Source organism: Octopus bimaculoides, chromosome 7, assembly GCF_046866305.1.
Source record: "Octopus bimaculoides isolate indiv1 chromosome 7, ASM4686630v1, whole genome shotgun sequence".
NCBI classification, from domain to species: domain Eukaryota; kingdom Metazoa; phylum Mollusca; class Cephalopoda; order Octopoda; family Octopodidae; genus Octopus; species Octopus bimaculoides.
In genome coordinates, this window is record NC_142934.1 from 82,312,448 (window position 1) to 82,332,470 (window position 20,023).

Here is a 20,023-nt window from a genome sequence, read left to right on the forward strand (position 1 = left end):
TTGTCAAGACTGAGTAAGAACTTATTTATAAATAAAGTCACGAGATGGTAATCACATGATTTACAAAACACCGTTAGTAAAGCGATATTTGATTGGTTCTCACTGTTGTCGACTCCACTAATTGCTGACGAGTTAACATAGTGAGGTGTTGTCATGACAACGTGTATACACACTTCTAACGACAATTTCAATAGCAGGTAAAATACTTTTTGTCTTAAAAATTCTTCGATTTCAATTCAATGATAACTGTGAAAACTAAATTTTATCAATGTTTTTCTGTTCGCCTTTTTTATATATTTATAAATATTACGGAAAAATCCTTATTTTATTCTCTTGTCAATTGTCAATGTCGCTCGCTTGCATTTAAACGATATGCATTTATAGTAAAAAATAAAAAATAAAATAAAATAAAAAAAAACTAGGAGTTGGTAATATAAAGAATCTTCCCTAAATTATCTCGAAAAATAAATGATATTGCTATTAATATCATATATTCTCATTTCTTTTCCTTTAGTCATTCGGTAAAATATTTTTCAGTCGCATTTCAAATTCAATTTTTTTTCTTTTTTTTAATAGTTAAGATTTAAAAAATTGCATATATAAATTTTTCCTTTCAATAATTCGGTCTGATTTTCTGAATCCGAAGATAACATTCTCAGAAAATATTTTTAAATCCCCAAATAGACAAATATATATATTTTAGCTTCCTCCTTATCAGCAGTAGCTGCATTACTACTCTAGATCCAATAAGCGAATCTGTATGTGGTTGCTCTCCCTGCATGAAATAGCAGCCAAATCTCCCTTCCCTTACAGCCTATTATCGTTATGAAAAAAAAAAAGAAAAGAAACAATGATAAGGAAGGGCACATTAAATAATGTAGTCATAGACATACAACAGGCTTCTAAAAATATTACATTACAGCTAAAAAGTTTCGATTGGGTATTTATTGGTGAGAGAGAGAGACAGAGCATTTCAAGGAAAGAAAGTGAAAGTAACAGAGAGGGTTAAAGACAGTAACATCATGATCATCATCATCATTATTACCATCAGCATCATCATCATTATTGTTAACATCATCATCATCATCATCCTCAAAACCATTACAGTCTTGTTTTACAATACAAACTATTCCACAAAGTTATCAAACCCAAGAAGTAGAAAATTTTTATTTCATTCATTTATTTCTTTATACATTTATTTTGCATTCATTATTTATATTCACTCCTTGGATAAGCATCTTCTGAGGGAAATTGGGCAGATGGAAACTATACAAAACACACTAACAAAAATCACTTAAATAACCTTTTTCATGTTTATTTTAATTGTAAAAAGGATTAATCACTAATTATATTACATTACATTTGGGCTTCACAGAGGCAATAACAAGAGACTGAGACCTTTGGAGATATGCTATGATTGAGAAGATCCGGCAAGTAAGTGAGATTGCAGCCATGGCCAATGCCAGTGTTGCATAACCAGCCCATTAAAAGTACCCTTGAATCATCAGGTGATATGCTGTGCTTGAGAAGACCTGTTGAGTTAAGTGAAATTGAAATCGTAGTCATGGTTAGTGCCGCCTGACTGGCACCCATGCTGGTGGCATGTAATAAGCACCATTTGAACATGGGATAATGCAGTGCTGGCTGAGTGGCTCCCTATGTTGATGTCACATAAAAAGCACAATCTGGATGTGGTCGATGCCAGTGTGCCCTGACTGACTCTCATGCAGGTGGCACGTAAAAAGCACCCACTACACTCTTGGAGTGGTTGGCGTTAGGAAGGGCATCCAGCTGTAGAAACCTTGCCAGATCAGATCGGAGCCAGTTGCAGCCTACTGGCTTGCCAGTCCTCAATCAAACCATCCAACCCATGCCAGCATGGAAAACTGATGTTAAACGATGATGATGATGATGATATATATAATACACACACACACACACACACACACACACACACACACACACACACACATATCAAAATAATATGGTTGGCTAATTCACAATTTTACAACCTAAAGGCAGAAATATATGTATCACTAAAAGTGACAAATGGCACTAATCAGCACTAGTATTGCTAGAAATAAGAGCTACAGTTATTGAGGTGTTTTGATTCTTATTTCTAGCAATACTGGTGCTGATTAATGCCTTTGTCATACAGGGTTGGCCAGAAGTCACCCGACAGTAAATCAAAATTCCATAAATACTCCCTGTAATTCTGTATTGACTTGAATGGAAAAGTGTGTCGCTCAAGAAGGACTTCAGTTTGAAAAGTTTTCATGATGTTTCATATTTAGATGCTTTTATTAAATTCATTCAGTTGTTAAATATAAATAATTCTTGGAATTAAGTGGTTTTGATTTACTGTCAGGTGACATTTGGCCAACCCTCTGTGAGTGTATGTGTGCGTGTACATTAGTGGAAAATCACCAGGAGGGCAGTATACCTGCTAGTACTTTTAATGAAAACAATTGAACAGAAGGAAAAGAAAGAGAGAGAAAGAGAGAGAGAGAGAGAGAGAGAGAGAGCATTGCAAGGAAAGAAAGCGAAAATAACTGTGAGAGGGAAAAAACAAAATGTATTTAATGAAATAAGAGGGGAGGGGATACAAATGAAGTGTGTGAGTGAAAAAGAGACAAAGAGCGAAAGGAGTAAGACATTAATAAATCATTTGCTTTCTTTTATTTATTAGTTACATACTCATAACAAATTTATAAGCAGGTTTTTTTATAATAGGAAAATCATTTGAAAACAAGTGTTAATACTTCCAAAATGGACTGCTAATGATTGTAGCAGACATGATGGCAGAGTTTCATTTATCTTGTATTTGTTAGTTTTGTTATTATAAATGTGTAGGAAGCCTAACAGGCCCTCCCAGGTTGATTACATCAATGAGGTTTAATTAATTATGTAAAAGAAAACATGATGAATATAGATGGATAAGCTGACAGGTTGCCAGACTACAAGTAGCATGTTAAATCCTGTCAGCAGCAGTGCAGTGAACAAATAAGACTGAGATGTTAAACTGTGAACTGGTGATAATCCTCTGTGTAATCACTTACCTCATTAGAAATAGATATCACAACACCTTCAAATCACAATGGATTATCTGAAGTGTGTGTGCACGTGTGTGTGTATGTGTATATGCTTGAGTTTGTGGTAGACCAAGGAAAATGTAGCGGGACAGTTGGAGGAGATTGGGAGGGTTGGCTTGAGGAGGGAAGATGCCCAAAACAGGGCAAGATGATGTGAGGGTGGTTGCTATGGCATTGAGTTTGCTCCGGCCACTCCCATTAACAGGGACAAAACCCGGATTCAAAACACTGTATGTTGATGATGATATGTGTATATACATATATGTATGTGTGTGAGTGTGTGTGTTTATATATATATATATATATATTAATAATAATAATATGACAACAAAAAAGTGAATGAGACCTCAATATTATGTAAAATAGAGGAATTTATCTATAAATATAATATGTGACAATGAGTTGGTTGTCATAATAAAACTCAGAGTTTTGGATGCTGGGGCTGAAGTCTGCTCAGGCATCTCATCAGTTATTAAGACAAAACGCTATGAAAAAAAAAACGTTGAATAAAGGGAAATTACTCCAATAGGCATGTTGAAAGTAATACATCATTCATAGAATCCACATATACACACGCATACATGTATGCACACACACACACACACACACATGTATGTATATATATCTATATACACACACACATATATATATATATATATATATATATATATATATATATATATATATATATATATGTATATATATATATATATATATATATATATGTATATATATATATATATATATATATGTATATATATATATATGTATATATATATATATATGTATATATATATATATATATATATATGTATATATATATATATATATATATATATATATATATATATATATATATATATATATATATCGAATAGTAACATCCACCCCTAGGGGTCAGCCACATTTAAGTGGCAATATACTTCACTATATATATATATATATATATATATATATATATATATATATATATATATATGCTGAGACCTCCTTCGTCATGACTGACCATGGGATTGCACCTAGAAAGTTACCCTTCCAGGCACAAGTCTGAGCAAGGTTGTTTATGGAAGACCAGTAGTCGCCCATGCATACCAGCCTCCTCTCTTCACACCACCAATGTCATCCAAGGGAAAGGCAAAGGCTGATACAGCTTGGCACCTGTAATATCGCAACTCATTTCTACAGCTGAATGAACTGGAGCAACATGAAATAGAGTGTCTTGCTCAAGAACACAACACGCAGCCCAGTCTGGGATTCGAACTCACAACCTCACGATCATAAGCTTGATGCTCTAGCCACTGAATCATGCGCCTTCACACACACACACACACACACACACACACACACACACACACACACACACACACACACAAACACATATATATATATATATATATTTGATTGATTAATGAGAGAGAAGGAAGATGGAAGATATGAGAATGTTCATTAACCACTACACTTGTTTTGACCCATCTAGCATTGATCCCTCCTGGGTGGGATACTTAACAACTGGTTTAGAAGTATCCGTTTGTGTAGATGTGTCTCTTCAGGTGATTACAGTATGTATCTCATTAAAATAATGACTGTTCCACAGGATATCTTCTTGGTTTGTGTATAGAAAAGCAGCAAATTAAGGAATTCAGCTTCATTTTTACAGAAGATCAATAATAAATAACAAATACAAAAAGAAACAAATACACAGTACAGCGAAAAAGTATTAAATACACATATAAATAGGCAAATAACAATAGATGGATAATGTGTTAATCCACTATAGCTGTTTCCAATGAAGGGTCTGGTTAGATAAATCTCCCCCTGTACTTGTTTTTTAAAGTCTGGTACTTACCCTGTCAGTATCTGTTGCTTAACAGCTAAGTTGCAGAAATATAAACAAACCAACAGTGGTTATCAAGCTGTGGGGTGTTGGTAACAAACACAAGCACATACACACACACAAACACATGTGCACACACACACACACACACACACACATACATACACACACACATACACATACACACACATGCTTTGACAGCTTCCACCTACCAAATTCACTTACAAGGCATTGGTTGTGCTGGGACTTTAGTAGAAAATAACTAGCCCAAGGTGCCTCACAATGTGATTGAACCTGAAATCACTTGGCTGCAAAGCATGGTTCTCACCACACAGCCATGTCTAGACTATTCATTCATATATTCACATGATAGAAACAGTTTCTTGAAAGCATTGTCTAATTTTAATTTAGTCTATAACTATCTTGTATTGATAATATGTCATGAATTTTTGACTAGAATTTCTTTAATTGATTATAAATGTCTCATTTTCTTTATTAATTCTGTCTTTCCATTGCAGGAGTAGTGCAGTTAAATTTTCAAGATGGCCACTGAACTTCACAAAGTTCATTACCAACCAAAGGATTGGTTTACCAACAACTATAGCATCTCTACAAATTCTGAACGAGAGCAAAAGGCCTCCACTAACTGTCGACAAGAAGGGCGATACCTACGCAATGAAACCTATGCTCAGACAAAATGGGACGAGTACCACAATAATATCAGGCTCGGTGATAGAGTAGACCAAATTAGAAAATGGAAAGAAATACTTGAGAAAGTGCTACAGGATCTGGATGAAGAAATTGGAGATTTATCTGTATCCAAAGATTTGGCGGAACAGCAACTTGAGGACATGAATCTTGCAACTGATGTTAACGTAGAAAATTTGACCCTTCGAGAGGGCCACTATGGTATTGACCTTACTGAAGATGACCCTGAGCTTGAGCTTAGAAAGGTTTGTTGATTTGAGACAAATGATTTTATTTGGGTATTATTTTTCTGTTATTGATTCCAGTCATGTCTAGAATACATTATAGAAATATTTAACCAATTCCAATTCTTGCTATGTTTAACTCTTCAACACTCAAATTACTCTGTCACATGTAATGCTTATCGGCTCATTTTGTTTTAAATTAATCATGCTTTATGTCATAGCTTTAAGATTTCGATCAAGTGATTATTTTTAGAATGACATTGTAGGATAGATTTGAACATAAAACAGGTAGAATATTTGAGTAAGATATAGCAAGTTTAAATGCTACAGGGTGAAGCCCTTTGCGCTGTGCCTATGGAGCATAGATACTTGGCTATAGGCTGTCTTTTTTACTTCTCTCAAGTTGATTCCAGCTTTTTCCAGCTCTACTTCAATATCCCACTTCGTATATCTCCATGAAGGAAGACTTTCCTCCCTCGGGTTTTGTCGAATTTGAACTGATATCAATGCTTCTGTAACTGTGCTTTCTTCTAAGTAGGGGTGTTGGCCCAGTGTAAACCCATTTTTACTGCTGGGAAGAGGTGGTCCATATTAGTCTGTCTTCTTATTTATATACATATGTACATAATCATTTAGCATCCATCTCCCATACATAATAAACATACATACATACATACATACATACATACATACACGGGCGTACGTACGCGTGTGTGTGTGTGTATCATCATCATTATCAACTTTTATCATCTGTTTTCCATGCTGATATGGATTGGATGGTTTGAGAAGAGGTGGCCAGCTGGAGAGCTGCCCAACTCCAGTTGTCTGTTTTGACATCGTTTCTACGGCTGGATGCTCTTCTTAACACCAAACAATTCACAAAGTGTACTGAGTGCTTTTTACATGGCAACAGTATGGCTCCTATTATTTAGCATTCAGCTCCACGCAGCTTAAAGTTTCATAGGTTCACCAAAGGAACTGAACATATATATCTATGTATGTATATGTGTATATACATATATATATATATATATATATATATATATATATATATATATATATATATATATATATATATACATATATACACACACACACACACACACATATATATATATACATATTTATATATATATATACTTTATTTAAAAGCAGCAGAAATATAACAAAAAATTGTTACTCTGAGTTTCACGTTCCCGTTCATCGGACAGTATATATATATATATATATATACACACACATATATATACATACACACACACATATATATATACATCCCACACACACACACACACATATATTTCTTTATTGCCCACAGGGTGCTAAACATAGAGGGGATAAACAAGGACAAACGAAGGAATTAAGTTGATTACATCAACCCCAGTGCATAAATGGTACTTATTTAATCGACCCCAAAAGGATGAAAGGCAAAGTCGACCTCATCGCAATTTGAACTCAAAATGTAACAGCAGATGAAATACCACTAAGCATTTCGCCCAGCTTGCTAATGGTTCTACCAGCTCGCTGTCCTAACATACACTCACACACACACACACACACACACACACACACACACATATATGCAGGAATTGAACACCTAATTTGTATATCTTTAACTACTTCTGACAAGTTTTTACTTTCAAATAATTTTTAATTCAATTAATTAATTTTCTGAAGGTCTAGAATTGAAACAGTTGTTAGAGATGTTGTCAATTTTTTTAATTAATAAATAATAATTTATTAATTGTCTCTCTATTTTCTTATCTTATCTTATTGATTGTGTGTGTATGTGTGTATATATATATATATATATTATTTTGTTTAAAAGAGTTCCAACTCTGTCTGTTTTTTATGTTTTATTTATATTCTTGTAAAATTAATGTGGGATATAGAATATGGAATATACAATATATAATATAAAAATGGATGGTACAATGAAATAAAGTATTGAATGTCTTATTGAATAGATGAAATATTGAGTGTTCAATATAAAGGATTAAATATATAAAGGCATATATATTTAATCCTTTATATTGAACACTCAATATTTCATCTATTCAATAAGACATATTCCATATATTCAATAAGACATTCAATACTTTATTTCAATGTACCATCCATTTTTATATTATATATTGTATATTCCATATTCTATATCCCACATTAATTTTACAAGAATATAAATAAAACATAAAAAACAGACAGAGTTGGAACTCTTTTAAACAAAATAATATATTCTCTATACACAATCATACAAAACCCCTTTTTTGTATTTATTTTTACTCACGTATATATATATATATATATATATATATATATATATATATATATATATACACATACACACAGATAGTCATAATATAAATATAATATATGTTTTATGCCTTTCTCTTAGATAACATCAGTAGTGTGGAGAGAGGAGGCTGGTATGCATGGGCGACTGCTGGTCTTCCATAAACAACCTTGCCCGGACTTGTGCCTGGGAGGGTAACTTTCTAGGTGCAATCCCATGGTCAGTCATGACCGAAGGGGGTCTCAGCATATGTTTTATGGCATGAAAGAGAAAAGAAAAAGGAGCTCTGTATATATTGCAGAATGTGCAGCATATTCGATTATCAATAATTTTTCAAAAATTTAACACTTTCTTGATTATCACTAAAAAAAACAACTAATTAATTTGGAAAGACCAGTACAGTCTATGTAACAAAATTATTGTAGCCCTGTATTATTGCTAAAATTAAATTGATATAACTAACGTTAAATATACAGGTAGCAAAGTTGTAAAAGTGAAAAAGAAATAAAAAAAGCAATTGATCGCAGGGAGCATGAGCAGAGGCACAGTTACAAGCGTGATCTTGATCATAACTTTGATCCTAAGTAAGAGTACACAACTATGATCCCGAGTAAGAGTACAATCACAAGCCTAATGACTTCATAATAATATTCACTTCTGTTGTCCATACTATATGTTGTTAATCGTTCTCCATTGTTAAATGATTGCCAAATCTTTGTAAATATTTGTATTATAGGAGACCCAGGTTATAAATGGCATCAAAGCACTATTGCAACAACGCATATCTGAGAGTTTTGAGCAACTTGTCCGTCTGCAAGAAGCCCGTCAGCAGGTTCAGGCGGACTTTCAAGATAAGAATATTGCCATGGATATTGACATTGACCAGTACAATCTGTCCCACAAATCTCCAAACATTAGCTTCAAGCCAGACCCATTGAGAGTTCCAAAGGGGTAAGGAATTCTTCTCATTCATGTCCAATATTGCTTGAAGATATCATCATCATCATCTACTTTTCCATGCTTGCTTGGGTCAGATGAGAGTATGTTGGGGTAGAGTTTTTCCTGCAGCCATCCCAATATTTGTTCCAAGGGAGATAATAATATTCAAGTCTGTCAAGCAACACACATTGTGGACATGTTTATGCAGAGACAAAGAAAGAAATGACATCAAATGACTGAGTCATTTACTTACAAAGATTGCGCAACATATCAAGAAAACCGAACAAGCTTTCAAGATGGACTGCAGGCATATATCTTGAATTTATCCTAGTTGAATGGGTAAAAAGGTGGACGAGGGTTTATGCTTGAAATTTCATAGTTTGAATTGTTGTTTGTGCATACATGATGAGGTTTCCTCCATTATGTTTACTTGTGAAGTTATAATGTTTAATTTCTCTGTGATAAAAAGAAATTAACTGCTGCATCAAAAATTAAATGCAGCATTGAAAGATTCCATTTTTAGAACAATATAACCTACATTGAATCAAATCTTGGTTAGAAGGATATGGACATAGGAAAATATTGTGGTTTGATCCTCCATATAACATGAGCATTGCCGTAAATATCAATAAATGATTTCTGAAACTCATAGTTAGCTACTTCTTTCACACACATTAATACTACAGTGTTTCTCTTTAATAAAAACATAGTTAATGTTAGATAAAGTTGTCTCCCCAAAATAGGCTCAATGATCATCAATCACAATAAGAATCATAGCATGAGGAATATTTCATAAAGATCTTGTAATTGTAGAGCCCCCAATAACTGTCTTTTGAACAATTTGTGTCTGGAAAGAGAATTGGTTTATAAGGCTAACATTATTTACATGAATTAGACCACATACATACACATATACAAACACACACACACACATACATATACAACAGGCTTCTTTCAGTTTCCATCTACCAAAGCCACTAACAAAGCTTTGGATGGTTGACAGCTATAGTAGAAGACAGTTGCCCAAAGTGCCATACAGTGGGACTGAACACAAAACTTGTGTGGTTGGGAAGTGAAAATCTTAACCACAAAGCCATGCCTGGGCCTATTATAACACATATCTAATAATTTCTTTATTTTATTTTCTCTACTGTTTCTTTCAGTTCCACCACCCCTTGTGAATGGGAAGAATTCAGTCATTATAACGCTCAACGTGCTGAAGCTGAGGTAAGAGGATCTCGTACTCTAAGGGAAACAATTCATCATAATTTGCAACAGGCTCGGAATGATTTGGAGACGGCCCAAAAATCAACTGGTTACAGTTTTAGAAAACGAATGCATGAATATGAAAGAGCAATCAAAGAATTAGAATGGCAAAAGAAAAATGTAAGTCTGTAATTTAACTTTGAGAGATTGGTTCTGTTGATACAGGACTGGCTGTGTGATTAAGAAGCTTACTTACCAACCATGTGGTCTGCGGCTCAGTCCCAATGTGTGGTGCCTTGAGCAAGTGTCTTCTACTATAGCCCTGATCAGATCAAAGCCTTGTGAGTGGATTTGGTTTACTGAAACTGAAAGAAGTCCATCATATATACATATGATGATGATGATATATACATATATAAAGTGAGAGAGAGAGAGAGAGAGATAGCGATGCAGATGTAATTCCGAGTCCCCAGAAACAGCTGTTGGACTTGGAATACATGCCTCTTACCTTAGATTTCTGTATTTTTTGTACTCCATGTAAATTAATTTTGTAAATTTATAACTATCTCTATAAACATACATGAGTGTTCATCTACTGAATATTTTCAGTTCTTATTTCTTTCTATATATATCCCTATATATATATATTTACATTTGTATGTATGTATGTATGTTTGTATGTATGTATGTATGTATGCATGCATGCATGTATGTATGTATGCATGTATGTATGCATGCATGTGTGTGTACATGTGTATGTATGCATGTATATATGCACAGGGATGTGGAAATACCTGGGTTGGTGTCCAGGTACATGGTTGGCTCACTGGTAGTGGGTGGCCCCTCTTTTGTTGTCACAATATCTCTCTAGGAGAGGGAAACTCTGAGAGAAAACCTGCGACACTGACAATATTCGATGATGTAGACTAGTTCTTCTGTTCCAGTTTATGTTGTCCATGTTTAGAGAGTGGGATTGGATTTGTGCAAATCTTTTCCCCACTATAAAAAATTATCATGTACAGGCATCACTTCCAAATTCACTTGTACATGATGAAAAATTCTCCTCCAGTACTGTTCTGACCACGTCTACAGAATTCATATTTTTTCTGTCCAAATGATTTTGAAGACTGCGGAATAAATGATAATCAGATGGGGCAATGTCCAGCGAATATGGTGGGTGGGGCATTGTTTCCCATTTAAACTGCTCCAGCCTTTGGAACGTCATCCTCGCTGTATGTGGCTGAGCATTATCCTGTTGTGGAAATATGTATTCAGTACCAGGTGTTGATATGGCTGCATGTATATTATTACAGGATTTCATATAGAGATGAAGAATAAATTCAAGAACTATATATTTACTACATAAAAAAATATTTTATTTACTGATCGATGATGATACATAATCAAAATGTAGAATCTAGTTGAATGAAGTAATCTATACAAGAAAGTTCAGAGAAATAACAGCTAAGTGGTGGCTTTCAGTCATGTGGTGTAGAGAAATAGACAGACATAGCAATGATGTGAATGGCTCTAAGCCTAATCAACTAAGAAGCAAAGGGCAGGGTTAGCAAGCTGTTTTTATTAATGGAACGCTAGACATTCTAGAAACTTCCAAGAGAAAAGCTAAGCTTTTTGAATAATTAAGAATCACGTCTCATGACACAGATGCTTTGAGAAACTTAGTAAAGGGAGATTACTCTACAAACCTTCTTGCAAGGGAGATCATTCAAGTATTTAGCTACATAGACTACTACACACCCCCTTGGTGTATATTTAGTTTCAGCTGGTTTTAACTGCTTAGAGAAAAATGCCAGAGGTTGCCATTCACCATGGTGAAGTTGTTGAATGACTGCGCTGATGCCACATTTTGTTCTACCAGGATTTGTAGGATGTCCTCATTGAGCTCTACAGATCTTCCAGGACAAGGCTCATCTTCTATGCATTAGTTTCTGGCTTAGAATTTCTGACATTGGCTTATGTTTATTGTCTGATCCCCATATACTGCATTAATATTCCTCGCACTTTTCGTTGTGTTGTTGCCTTTATTGAATTCATGAAGCAAAATGTTCCAAATATGCTCCTTTGTCACTTACATCATAGCTTTGAAAAAAATAACTGTTAAAATTGAACTGCACTCTTCAAAACTTGCACTAAGAATAAGGTTAAGGTAAAATTACTACCTGCTTTTATGGCAAGTTGATGCATCCCCTTCCAACTTTTAATTCGCAATTGAAAACACTGCATTATTTATGGGGTGACCCAATATATAATATGTCTAACCCATGCCAGCTTGGACATCATCATCATCATCATTTAACGTCCATTGTCAATGCTGGCATGGGTTGGACATTTTGACCAGAGCTGATTTCCCTTTCTAACACCAATGGATGTTAAATGATAATGAAAAATATGATGCTGATGATGGGCTTCCTTCAATTTCCATCTATCAAATCCATTCACAAGCTTTGGTCTGCCTGAGGCTATAGTAGAAGACACTTGCTCAAGGTGCCATGCAGTGGGACTGAACCCAGAACCATGTGGTTGGGAAGCAAGCTTCTTTCCACACAGCTATATATATCTATTTATATGTGTGTGTGTGTGTGTGTGTGTACACAAATAAGTATTTATGTATATGTGTGTGTTTGTGTGCGTCCTTATCTTGAAATCGCTTGATTGTTGTTAATGAGCATTATCGTTATACAAGCAAGATCGTTCATTTCCAGTCCGCTGTGAAAAATACACATCTATTTATGAGGAAATATTACCTTGCTTGGAAACATGGGCAAGGACTCACTACTGGAAGGGCATCTGAATCCAGAAAAATCTTCCTCAGCAAATTCACCATACCACACATCTAACCGAAGCAAGTATGAAAAAGTGATATTAAAATGAGGATCATGAAGATTCATTCCTAAATTATTGCAATTATCTCCCTTTTCCCTGGGTTCATTCTCCGTTGCTGAGTGTTTTGGTCTCTTTCACTAGTAGGAGGAGAATTTTAATTAATCAACAATTTGTTATGTGTGACATTTAGTACCAACCTGTTTAATTTACTTACTGAAATTCATGCTATTGGTCTATGTGGGTTATTTCCCTTGATTCATTTTTAGTCTTAATTCATTATCATCATCATTTTAACACTTTCTTTCTTCAGTCAGATGGGATTCACTGAGGCAGATTTTCTTTGACTGGATGCCCCTTCTTGTTGCCAACTTCACACCTGGTTCCATGTAAGGTGATATTTCCCTCATTTCTGGACATGTTTCCATGGCAGATTGGAAATGATTGATACCAACTGTATGACAGTGATACTCGTGTACAATTATCACATGGTGCCAAGAGAAGAAGATAAAACCCTGCCCCTCACGCATATCGACTACTTCTAGCTTTTCCCCCTGGCATGTGATGGAAGCTGTTTTCTGCACATTTTCAGTGTTTATTGCCCCAGAGCATTTGCCACACACAAAAACTATCTTCCCAGTTAGCCTTCTTCTGATATTGCTGCACCTCTTATGTGTCCATTGCTTACACTGGGTACAGCTTATGGAGTTTCTACCTACGCCTTTTCTACAAATTGAGCAGGGTCATCTACCTGAAGATATTTGTGATTTGTCTGCCTTGCTACTTAACAATACTTTGGTTTTGCTAGATTGACTCTAAGGCCCTTCGATTCTAGACCTTGCTTCCACACCTGAAACTTCTCCTCTAGTTCTGATAGTGACTCAGCAATTAAAGCGAGGTCATCAGCATAGAGAAGCTCCCAGGGGAATCCTGTTTTGAATTCCTCTGTTATTGCCTGGAGGACTATGATGAATAAAAGGGGGCTGAGGATTGATCCTTGGTGGACCCTTACTCCTACCCAGAATTCTTCACTATACTCGTTGCCAGCCCTCACTTTACTGACAGCATCTCTGTACATGGCTTGTACAGTTCTCACTAACCACTCATCTATCCCTAGTTTCCGCATTGACCACCAGATAAGGGATCAGGGGACCCTGTCAAAGGCTTTTTCCATGTCAACGAAAGCCAGGTGCAGAGGCTTATTATCTTTGGCTAAGTATTTCTCCTGCAGTTGTCTTACCAGAAATATAGCATCAGTGGTGCTTTTCCCTGGCACAAACCCAAACTGCATCTCATCTAAACTAACTCTCTCCCTAATTAGTTGGGCTATGACCCTCTCTGTGACTTTCATTACCTGATCCAACAACTTTATATACTCACAAAATGTAAATTGAAAATTTTTGAAAATAAACCAGAATTAAAGTGAACCACAGTCAAAGATTGTGTTTACAGGCAATCTCCCAAAATATAAAAACATGCAAATAAAGCTGTCCTCCTGCTATTCATAACTTTTCTCTATATGTAAAAGATAAGTTACTTGTTAGACAATAGCATGTTGATGAGGTCAAATAGACTGAAACATGTCCATAGTTATCCCTCTCCTGCAAGCAAAGTTCAGACCTTTTTCCCTTCTCTCCTTAGCATGTAAACTGACTCTGAGAGTTTAATACTTAATTTCTTGAAATTATCTCCCCTTTTCTTTGGAATTCACCAGCAGTTAGCACTAAGTTTTTGTTTACTTTCTCTAAATTAGAGGAATATTTCAATTAATTAATTAAATTTTTGCATAATGCATTCAGTAAACCACGCTTTAATTAGATTATCCTAATTCACATAATTCATCCATTTTAGTTGTTTCCCTTTTTCAGTGTTGGAAAAGATGATTGTTGTAAAGTTAAATTCATAACTCACTAGATCAATAAAGCACCACTCGAAAATTTTAAATCATCATGTCATCATCATCATCATCATCATCATCATCATACTCTCTGCTTCCTGCCTCATTCTCCCTCCTCCACCTCCCCTCTTCTTCACTTCCTCCCCTTGCTCCTCCTCTCCCTCTTCTTCTTCTTCTTCTTCTTCTTCTTTCTCTGCCTCCTCCTCCTCCACTTCCTCCTCCACTTCCCCCTCCTCCACTTCCCCCTCCTCCACTTCCTCCACCTCCTCCTCCTCCTCTACTTCCTCCTCCTCTACTTCCTCCTCCTCTACTTCCTCCTCCTCTACTTCCTTCCTCCTCTACTTCCTCCTCCTCCTCCTCCTCCTCCTCCACTTCTTCTCCTCCACCTCTTCTTCTTCCTCTTCTTCTTCCTGAACTTCTAGGAAACAAATGAGGGTTGGCAACAGGAAGAACATCCTGCCATAGAGATGTCTGTGTCGACAAAATTCAGTGTGGCCCAATTACACATGGGAAAGTGGGCATTAAATGAAGACAGCAACGATGCTGTTGTCGGTGGTTGTGGTGATGATGGTGGTGGTGGCTATGACAGAAAGAGGTGGCAATGACACCAGCAACAGCGGTGGCAGTTGCAGCTGCAGCAGTGGCAGTGATGGTAACAGTAACCATGACAATGGCAACGGTTAATAGAACGGAACTGAAAAACTCATCATTAGAAAGTTGCGAGCTAGCAGAAACGTTAGCACACCAGGCGAAATGCTTAGCAGTATTTCATCTACCACTACGTTCTGAGTTCAAATTCCGCTGAAGTCGACTTTGCCTTTCATTCTTTCGGGGTCGATAAATTAAGTACCAGTTACGCACTGGGGTCGATGTAATCAACTTAGTTCCTTTGTCTGTCCTTGTTTGTCCCCTCTATGTTTAGCCCCTTGTGGGCAATAAGGAAATATGCTGCACATCATAATTATTCACCAACTCTGAACATCATGTATTTTATGCATGGCATTTAAGGTTCAATACCCACTGCATCTATTATTATCATCCACTTAACAGGAGAGGCTGGGTGTATTTGACCATGCTTCTAGCCCTTGGGATGCTACCTGCAGCAGGTGTAAAGAGTTCCACCTCCTTTCTGTCAGTATTTTTTATTCTGAGTTAAACTGCCTGTTATTGACTCAACTACTCCTAGGTATGAGTGCGATATAAACTGCATCTATTTGCCAAGTCGGAGGCGCAATGGCCCAGTGGTTAGGGGAGCGGACTCACGGTCATAGGATCGCGGTTTCGATTCCCAGACCGGGTGTTGTGAGTGTTTATTGAGCGAAAACACCTAAAGCTCCACGAGGCTCCGGCAGGGGATGGTGGGGGAACCCTGCTGTACTCTTCCACCACAACTTTCTCTCACTCTTACTTCCTGTTTCTGTTGTGCCTGTGATTCAAAGGGTTAGCCTTGTCACACTGTGTCATGCTGAATATCCCCAAGAACTACGTTAAAGATACACGTGTCTGTGGAGTGCTCAGCCACTTGCACGTTACTTTCACGAGCAGGCTGTTCCATTGATCGGATCAACTGGAACCCTCGACGTCGTAAGCGACGGAGTAACAGCACACACATTTGCTAAGTCACATTGAGTCAGTGAGGTAGAGTAGGTTTATCAAACAAGTATGATCTCAAGCCTTTCTCTAGTGGAGAGAACATGCTGAGGCCCTTATCCGGCAATAGACTGAACATGGGCAATCCAATCCAATCTAATGACACCTCCGTAGGGTGGATTTGAAATCAGGACTGATTTAGGCACTTTAAAATTGATATTCTGTGTCCAATTCTTCAGTGGTATTTGAACAAAACACAAAAACTAGAACAATTACTGCATGACTTGTCATTCTACAACATAGGTTCTCAAAGTGGGCGCTATCATCCCCTGGAGAGGTTCGGGTGTCTAAGGGAGGTGGGCAGGATAGAGAAAAAGGTAGCAATGGGAGGACAGCAGTGGATTGGGGGACGCTATGAATTTATATTATCGTATTGTATACAAATAATATATTAAATATCAAATGATTTATAGTATATATAAATTAGTAAAATATAAAATATTTATTTATACATAAAAATAGGGGCGGGGACGCTGAGGGTATTATGTGGCCATGAAGGGGTGGCAGTGGCCCAAAAAGTTTGAGAACCTCTGTTCTGGAATGTTCTGCTGAATCTGCCAATTTGCCTCTTCAATAGTTTTATATGCGACCATAAATATTTGCAGTCTTGTGTTATTATCAATAAATCAATAACAGATCAATGGCTGTTATTTAAGTATGGGAAGCCATTGGAAGAAAAAGTGAAAAACTGAACTTAATGTCTTCAAGAATTTGGATTTGATCTTGTATGTTTGGAGTTCAAATCATATCGGGATCAACCAGCTTTGCTTTTCATTTCTCTGGGGTTAATGAAATAAAATATACTGAAAATAGAAACTTGCTTTGCAACCAAATTGTTTCAGGTTCAGCCTCATTGCATGGTACTTTGGGAAAGTGTCTTCTACTATAGCCCTGGACCAATCAATATCTTGGAAGTGAATTCAGTAAAAAGAAACTGTGAGGAATCCTGTGTGGAAAAAGGCGGCGATCTGGCAGAAACATTAGCACGCTGGCGAAATGCTTAGTGGTATTTCGTCTGCAGTTACGTTCTGAGTTCAATTTCCGCCGAGGTCAACTTTGCCTTTCAACCTTTCGAGATCGATAAATAAAGTACCAGTTGCATATTGAGGTCGATCTAATCAACTTAATCCCTTTGTCTGTCCTTATTTGTCCCCTCTATGTTTAGCCCCTTGTGGGCAATAAAGAAATAAGAAACTGTGTGGAATCCTGGTGTGAGTGTGTATGTATGTAGGTATGTATTATGTATGTGTGAGTTTGTGTATGTGTGCATGTCTTTGCGTTTGTGTTTGTCCCCCTCTTACACCATTGTGTGACAACTGGTGTTGGTTTGTTTTCATTCCTCTAACTTAATGGTTCAGTAAAAGAGATCAATTGAATCAATAGCCCAAACATTGTGGCCATGTTGAGGCATTGCCATTATTCAGTTATATATATATATATATATATATATATATATATATATATATATATATATATATATATATATATATATATATATATATGTATATATATATATATGTATATATATATATATGTATATATATATTCTTTCTGTTTTTGTAGAATTAAACACTTAAATGTATTTTTAGAGTAAAAAGATATATACCTCAACAGAAAGAAAAGAAGATATGCTCTGTATTATCATCATCATCATCATCATTGTCAATGTTTAGCATCTGCTTGCTACGCTGGCATGGGTCAGACGGTTTGATTGAGGGATGGCAACCCAGAAGGCAGCATCAGGCTCCAATTTGATCTGGTAATGTTTCTACAGCTGGATGCCCTTCTTAACGCCAACCACTCTGAGAGTGTAGTGAGTACTTTTTATGTGCCACCGGCACAGGAGCCAGTCAGGCGGCACTGGCAACAACCACGCTTGAATGGTGCTTTTTGTGTGCCACCAGTAGAGGAACCAGTCAGATGGCACTGGAATCAACCGTACATATATATATATACATATATACATACATACATACATATATATATATATATATATATATATATATATATATATATATATATATAGTTGCCAGTGCCCCTGGACTGGCTCTTGTGCGGGTGGCACATAAAAGACACCATTTTGAGTGTGGCCGTTTTCGTGCGGGTGACACGTAAAAGCACCCACTACACTCTCTGAGTGGTTGGCGTTAGGAAGGGCATCCAGCTGTAGAAACTCTGCCAAATTAGATTGGAGCCTGGTGTTGCCATCCGGTTTCACCAGTCCTCAGTCAAATCGTCCAACCCATGCTAGCATGGAAGGTGGACGTTAAACGATGATGATGATGATGATGATATACATATATATTAATAGACAGAAAGACAGATTGATAAATATATAAATAGAGAGAGAGAGAGATTGATCAGCCAATAGACAGACATAGAAAGATAGAGATAGATAGATACATAGACAGACAGACAAACAGACAGACAGATTGTTAAATAGATAGACACACTAGCACACAAACAGATGTTTGAACTGATGAAATGGAAAGAACTGAAAATAATCTTATGCAAATAAATATTGTATGTGCGTGTGTGTGTGTGTGTGTGTGTATAGAGCTATACAAGATGCATCATTGTGCATGCATATCCTGGCTTGTGAAATATTAATTTTGCAGATAACCCTAAACAGACAAACGATCATAGCTGGGATGCCTTTGATTAAAGATCTATTCAATCAGGACTGATATAGGGCTGAAGAATACAACCATCACTGCCACCACCACAACCATCGTTATCATCATCATCATCGTCATCATTATCATCATCATCATCATCGTCGTCGTCACCGTTGTCATCATCAACAACAAGAGCAACAACAACTATATAACCACTACATCACATCACTAACAACCACTACCACCACCACCACCAACACCACCACCACCAACACCACCACCACCAACAGCAACAACACAACCACCACCACCACCAATACACAACCACAAACAAAGCATAACATTCACCACCATCACCACCACCAATGCTCCTAGCACCATCACCATCAGCACCATCACCATCAGCACCATCACCATCAGCACCATCACCATCAGCACCATCACCATCAGCACCATCACCATCAGCACCATCACAACAACCATAGTTGTGTAATGGAATGAGACCAAAATGGTGTCTTATCTGTTAAAAATAGTGCCCAATCTCCATTGATACTCTTCTCTTCACCTCCATTTTGCATTGATCACACCACCCCTACTGAGCTCTTCAAGTTATCTCTCCTCTCCTACCACCTCCCCACTTCTGCAACCCACTCAGTCACATGTCATCTTTCTCGTCCTTCTCCTGTCTACTCTGTCGTCATTACTATTCTTCTGCTCTCCT

At 36.6% G+C, this 20,023-nt stretch overlaps 1 protein-coding gene across 4 annotated transcripts in view; it reads left to right on the forward strand.

Moving 5' to 3' along the window:
* Positions 1 to 60: 60 nt before the first annotated feature.
* LOC106871931 (tektin-2) overlaps positions 61 to 20,023 on the forward strand; it is a 63,225-nt gene continuing 43,262 nt past the window's right edge. Inside the window, exons 1-5 of one of the 4 annotated variants that reach the window (XM_052969771.2) lie at positions 156 to 197; positions 1,376 to 1,434; positions 5,445 to 5,879; positions 8,888 to 9,102; positions 10,254 to 10,476. In XM_052969771.2, coding sequence (XP_052825731.1) covers positions 5,469 to 5,879; positions 8,888 to 9,102; positions 10,254 to 10,476 — 849 coding nt within the window. In that variant the 5' untranslated portion in view covers positions 156 to 197; positions 1,376 to 1,434; positions 5,445 to 5,468. Of the gene's footprint in view, positions 198 to 1,375; positions 1,435 to 5,444; positions 5,880 to 8,887; positions 9,103 to 10,253; positions 10,477 to 20,023 lie in introns of all 4 variants that reach the window. The other 3 variants (XM_014918694.3, XM_089355580.1, XM_014918692.3) reach the window with 3 other exon arrangements.